The sequence below is a fragment of the Primulina eburnea genome, chromosome 6 (assembly GCF_022965805.1).
Source record: "Primulina eburnea isolate SZY01 chromosome 6, ASM2296580v1, whole genome shotgun sequence".
Classification (NCBI taxonomy): Eukaryota; Viridiplantae; Streptophyta; class Magnoliopsida; order Lamiales; family Gesneriaceae; genus Primulina; species Primulina eburnea.
The window spans coordinates 29,450,440-29,456,136 of record NC_133106.1 but is presented as its reverse complement, the minus strand read 5'-3'; the positions used below and the strand labels follow the sequence as shown (position 1 = coordinate 29,456,136).

Genomic DNA, 5,697 nt, shown 5'->3' with positions numbered 1-5,697 from the left:
CATACTGTTTTAAGCACTGTGAGGAGTCGACTGTATATGGGTGGGAATCCCAACCATGACGTACCCTTATGCGGTGGGGAATATAACCGCTATACGGCCTCGCCCCCTTAGAGGAGTAAAAATTAGGGACTAACGTCAGTAAACCATAGAAAGTTAGATAAATCACAGTGGCTCGTAAATGTTATGCATGTTTATGAAGTACGTATGAAAGTCACGTGTTTCGAAATTTATGCATGTTGTTTTTATTGTGCTCGATATTCCCCCGCTTGCTGAGTATTCCCAAATACTCACTCCCCTTACAACCCTCACCAGATAAGCCCGAAGAACAGATTGAGGAGGAAGAGTCCAAGCAGTTCTGGGGATGGTGAATGCTCAAGGAAATTGATTATGTTTAAGTTTATTATTATGCAGTTTACGTTTCCGCATTAACTCTGTCGTCTTTGTGAGATTTCGGTTTTGTAAAAACAATGTTTATTTCGTTGAAATTATGATATATAAACTGGTTCGGTTTATACTGTGCTACGAAAGGCTTGTTGTTTTGATTGTGTGATTTTTAAACAACGCCGGTGTCAATCCCGAGTCTCGGAGCGTGACAACCTCAATCTCAACGCCAAGTATATAAAAGTTTATTCATTTATTTTTCAAAAAACACACTGAACCGCACATGTTTTTATTCAAAAAAATCGTGTGGATATTCTTATGTTTGCCACACACATGTCCTCTCTCTGTGTGTGTATGAGAACATTTTCCGGCAAAGGATTGATTAATATGTGATTTCTCAATGTTTGGATAATCCATAATTAATTTTATCCAAAAAAACATTTAGTGGAACATATAATTCTAATATACCGACTTTAACGTCTCTGATGCTATAAATAACCCAAACTTTGCACGACTAATCTTCACTTACTCTTTTTTATCTTTACGTTTTCTTTTCCCTTTTTCCTCTCAGGTGAGTATTTGCTCTTACTTTCCCCTCAATTTGTTCTATCTTTTTATAAATATTAATGAGTTTTGCTTCATTATCCAACCTTTCCTTAATCAGCTAGCTTGTTAAATCATAAAATTTTAAAAAGTTTTAACTCAAACAGGATCGTTCTGCTCGGGCGAATCCGAGTTTGCGTTCGATGTCGCAATATCTGAACCTCAGAAGGGTTTCATTCCGTGACTAAAATCTGTCGATTAAAATTTTGAAGTGCTATATTTATTACACTTTCTGTCATTTTTTACGTCCACATATTGTGTCTGAAAATATGTATTATGTATATATAGAGTGCACTTTCTTTTTATATAAATGATAGGACGTAAATTACCCTTACATGGATGTTATTATATTTTTATTGTAAATTCTACAAGCTAAAATTTTTCATTAAACTTGTTTTTTTCAGAATTCAAAACAGGTCAACTAATTTAGACCAATAGGAACATAGTTAATTAGTTGACCTATCGAACAATGAAGCCAACATTCATATCCCTCCCAATACTGGGACTCCTTGTCCTCCTCCTCCTCCGAGTCGAAGCCACGACCCATGGACCGAAACCGACCCCTGTGTACAAGGACCCGACGCGATCCATCAAGGAGAGGATAGAGGACCTGATGAGCCAGATGACTCTGAAGGAGAAAATCTCACAGATGGCCCAGATAGAGATCACAGATCTGACCGCGGAGATCATGCGAGATCACGCCATTGGAAGCGTCCTCAGCGGCGGAGGCAGCACCCCTCGGGAGCGAGCCACCGCGAAGGACTGGGTGGATATGGTGAATAACTTTCAAAACGGGTCGTTGTCGAGTAGGCTCGGGGTTCCCATGATCTATGGGATCGATGCTGTGCATGGACACAATAATGTATATAAAGCAACTATTTTCCCTCATAATGTGGGACTTGGTTGCACAAGGTTGGTACATTACATTTTATTTTGGGTATTAGTTTATAAATTATTTGGGATATTATTCTCTCTAAAATATGAGAAATTAAATAAGTATTAAAATAAATCTGGTTAATCATAACTTATTTTTTAAAACCTTATTTTAAGATTTTAAAACATCAAAATATCTCTAAACGTTTTCAAAAAATATCTCAAAAAAAATTTATTTGCATCATTTTTCATAGTTCCACACATTTGTTTTTAAAAAATATGATAATGGAAAGATCTAATAAATCCTTTATCTTATTTAATGTATATATTTTTACATCTTGTTTTTAAGACAATGACTTAGATTACGTATCGATGATTTTCAAATATATCCAATTGTACTTTTTGTTATTTATAGAAGTAAGATATTAAATTTCAAACATATTTATATAGTATTTTATGTTAATTATGATTGATTTCAAAATTACCCAACAATGAAGTCGTGCTTAATTTTTTCTGGTAATTGGACTCTATGTATTTCAATCAAATATTGTTATGTTTTATGAATTTATATATTCATATGAAGTTTTCAAAATAATGCGATCCTTTGTTTTATTTTAAAAATAGTACTAATAATTTAATTTAAGCTAAATGGTGCATGTGATTGATGATGTAGAGATCCAGAGCTTGTTAGGAGAATTGGCGCAGCCACAGCCCTTGAAGCTAGAGCCACCGGAATTCCCTATGTCTTTGCTCCTTGTATAGCCGTATGTATACTTTATCGGTGTTTTGAAGAAGATTAAACGTCAAATTTGGATATTTTTTTACGTTTTTTCTGATATTCCCATCGTGGTTTCACAAGAAATAAAATTTAAACTAACTTATAAGTTTCGCTTCGAAAAATTATGGTTTTATAGGTATGTAGAAATCCAAAATGGGGCAGATGCTATGAGAGTTACAGTGAGGAGCACGAGATTGTGGAACAAATGACAGATATCATCAATGGTTTACAGGGAGAAATCCCTCCCCATGCAAAAAAGGGTGTCCCCTATCTCGGTGGCAAGTAAGTTTCTTAATCATGTTTTTCGAGCTATCGTTCTATAAAAAGGAATTTTCGCAGCTCGTAAGCTCCTAAAATAGTTTATAAGATGTATGAGTTTATAACGATTTTCTTGCTTACTTGGCTAATCTTTGATTGTTTATTGACAATAGAGACAAGGTTTTGGCTTGTGCCAAGCACTTTGTCGGCGATGGAGGGACGGTTAATGGGATAAATGAGAACAATACAATCATTGATTGGCAAGGATTACTCAGACTTCACATGCCCGGATACTATCAATCCATAATCAAGGGTGTTTCCACTATCATGGTCTCTTTCTCGAGTTGGAACGGAGTGAAAATGCACGCGAATCGCAATCTCATCACTAACTTCCTCAAGGGAACTCTTAGATTCAGGGTATGTATAGTTTGGGATGGACTCAAGGATCTATTCGAATTGTTTAATCGTCTTGTGCTAATTTTGCGATGTTTTGGAATTTACCAGGGATTCGTGATCTCAGATTGGCAAGGAGTAGACAAGCTTACTTTTCCCATACATGCAAATTACTCAGACTCCCTTTTGAAAGCAGTAAATGCTGGCATTGACATGGTTAGTGTGACTTGCTTCAATTCAAAAAATATATCAAAAAACTTGTTATGTGTTTTTATAGGGAAGAAGTTTGTAGTTTTAACATCGTGATCGACGCAGTGTGTTGAAGCGATTAAACGTGGATGTTAATGTGTCGAAAAATACAGGTGATGGTTCCTTACAACTATACCGAGTTCACCGACATTTTGATGTCCCATGTGAAGAACAACCGGATCCCGGTGAGCAGGATTGATGATGCTGTTAGAAGGATTCTGAGGGTTAAATTCACCGCGGGGCTTTTCGAGAACCCTATGGCTGATTATAGCTTTGTTCAGTATCTTGGGAGCCAGGTGACCATTTTATTCCCCTCTTCTTGAACTTGTTCTCTTGAGATTTATTGGAGAAATTGCCAATAGCCCTTTTCTTCTAATCCCCAAGAAACATTAAACACTACAATTTTTGAATGTTTTTTTACTACCTAATTGAGCAGGCTCATAGGGATTTGGCAAGAGAGGCAGTAAGAAAATCACTGGTTCTCTTGAAAAATGGACAAAAGGGTGATGGCCCTGTAATTCCACTCCCTAAGACGACATCAAGAATCTTAGTTGCTGGAACCCATGCCAACAATCTTGGACTTCAATGTGGTGGCTGGACTATCACTTGGCAAGGACTTAACACCACCAATCTCACCGCAGGTGAAATACACATACATAAATATTTATTGTCGTTTCCATACATAAATTATCGAGCTAAGCCAGACATACTCCAACAATGATTTCATTCTTTGACATGACAATCTTCTCTTTTGAATCAGGGTCCACCATACTAAACGGAATATCGTCAGCAGTAGATCCCAGTACTGAAATAGTGTACTCAGAAAACCCAGACGTCGATTTCGTCGAGGAAAACAAGTTCTCATATGCCATTGTTGTTGTGGGAGAGCCACCTTATGCAGAAACAGCTGGAGACAACACAAACCTAACCATTCCTGAACCAGGACTAACTACATTAAAGAATGTGTGTGGCCATGCCAAATGTGTTGTCGTTCTGGTCTCCGGTCGACCTTTGGTAATCGAGCCTTATCTTGGATCGATAGATGCTCTAGTGGCAGCATGGCTGCCCGGATCCGAGGGCCAGGGAGTGGCGGATGTGCTGTTTGGGGACTACGGCTTCACCGGAAAGTTGGCGAGGACTTGGTTCAAGAATGTGGATCAGCTTCCGATGAATGTTGGGGATGAGAATTATGATCCATTGTTTGGCTTTGGTTTTGGAATTGAGACAGAACCTGTTGGAGCAAATAAATAGATAGGGTTTAGTGCTGTTTCAAGGTTGCTTGTATATCTTTATGCAACTGAAGAACAGAGTCAAATGTATATTGTAAAAAGTGTGTGTATATATATATATATATTGTATCAATAAATTGTGCTAACACAAATTGTGTTGTAAATATCATTCATTGAATTATATAACAAAAATATTATGCAAATTAAATAACAAATTTTTTTTTGTCTATGTTATTAACAGTGCTTATTAATAATTTCTTAAAACCTTGAATAATTTTAAAATATATCATAAATTTTTAAATGAAATAAAGAATTCAATGAAATTATTATTTATCGGTGTAAATACAATCACATGATATAAGAACGAGTGCTTACCGTTTTACCAAAAACTATATTTAGTGGTAGTAAATGTACAACTCAAATCTTTTAAATCGTACAACAGCTAAAGCAATACGTTTCGACTGTTCTACCCAACAGAGACTGTTATTGCATTCAACAATCTCTCTCTCAATAATTGCACTATTTGCGATCAATGAGAATCAAACCAGTGACCTTGGTTTTGATACCAATTGTAGGTTTGAGCGCATGCTGATTTACCAAAAATTATAGTTGATGATAATAGTACAGTTCAAATCTTTTTAAACGGTACAACAGTTCAAACATTATGTCTCAATTGCTCTACCCAACAAAGACAATATATATCTCATTTCCACCTTCAATCCTAAAAAATAAATTATTTTATTATAAAGTACTTGAGAGTATATACAATATATATCTCATTTCAACCTTCAATCCTAAAAAATAAATTATTTTATTATTTAGTTACTGCAAGCATCTTTTGATAAGTTTAAAAGATATAAAAATCTTTAAAAATATTAATAGGCTAAAACATTTTTATTTAAAAAAAAATCAAACATATATAACTCATATGTT

General features: G+C 35.5%; 1 protein-coding gene across 2 annotated transcripts; it reads left to right on the top strand.

The window, feature by feature from the left end:
* The first annotated feature begins 1,369 nt into the window (after window positions 1-1,369).
* LOC140834101 (uncharacterized) lies at window positions 1,370-4,865 on the top strand. Of its 2 annotated transcripts, XM_073198738.1 has the most exons (8): window positions 1,370-1,896; window positions 2,531-2,621; window positions 2,772-2,917; window positions 3,067-3,310; window positions 3,398-3,502; window positions 3,649-3,831; window positions 3,972-4,176; window positions 4,296-4,865. In XM_073198738.1, the coding sequence occupies exons 1-8, from the start codon at window positions 1,454-1,456 to the stop codon at window positions 4,784-4,786; spliced, it is 1,908 nt and encodes a 635-aa protein (XP_073054839.1). In that variant the 5' UTR covers window positions 1,370-1,453; the 3' UTR covers window positions 4,787-4,865. The 2 variants fall into 2 exon arrangements, with proteins under 2 accessions (XP_073054839.1, XP_073054838.1); XM_073198737.1 differs by having other exon boundaries at window positions 3,067-3,502.
* The last annotated feature ends 832 nt before the right edge of the window (window positions 4,866-5,697 follow it).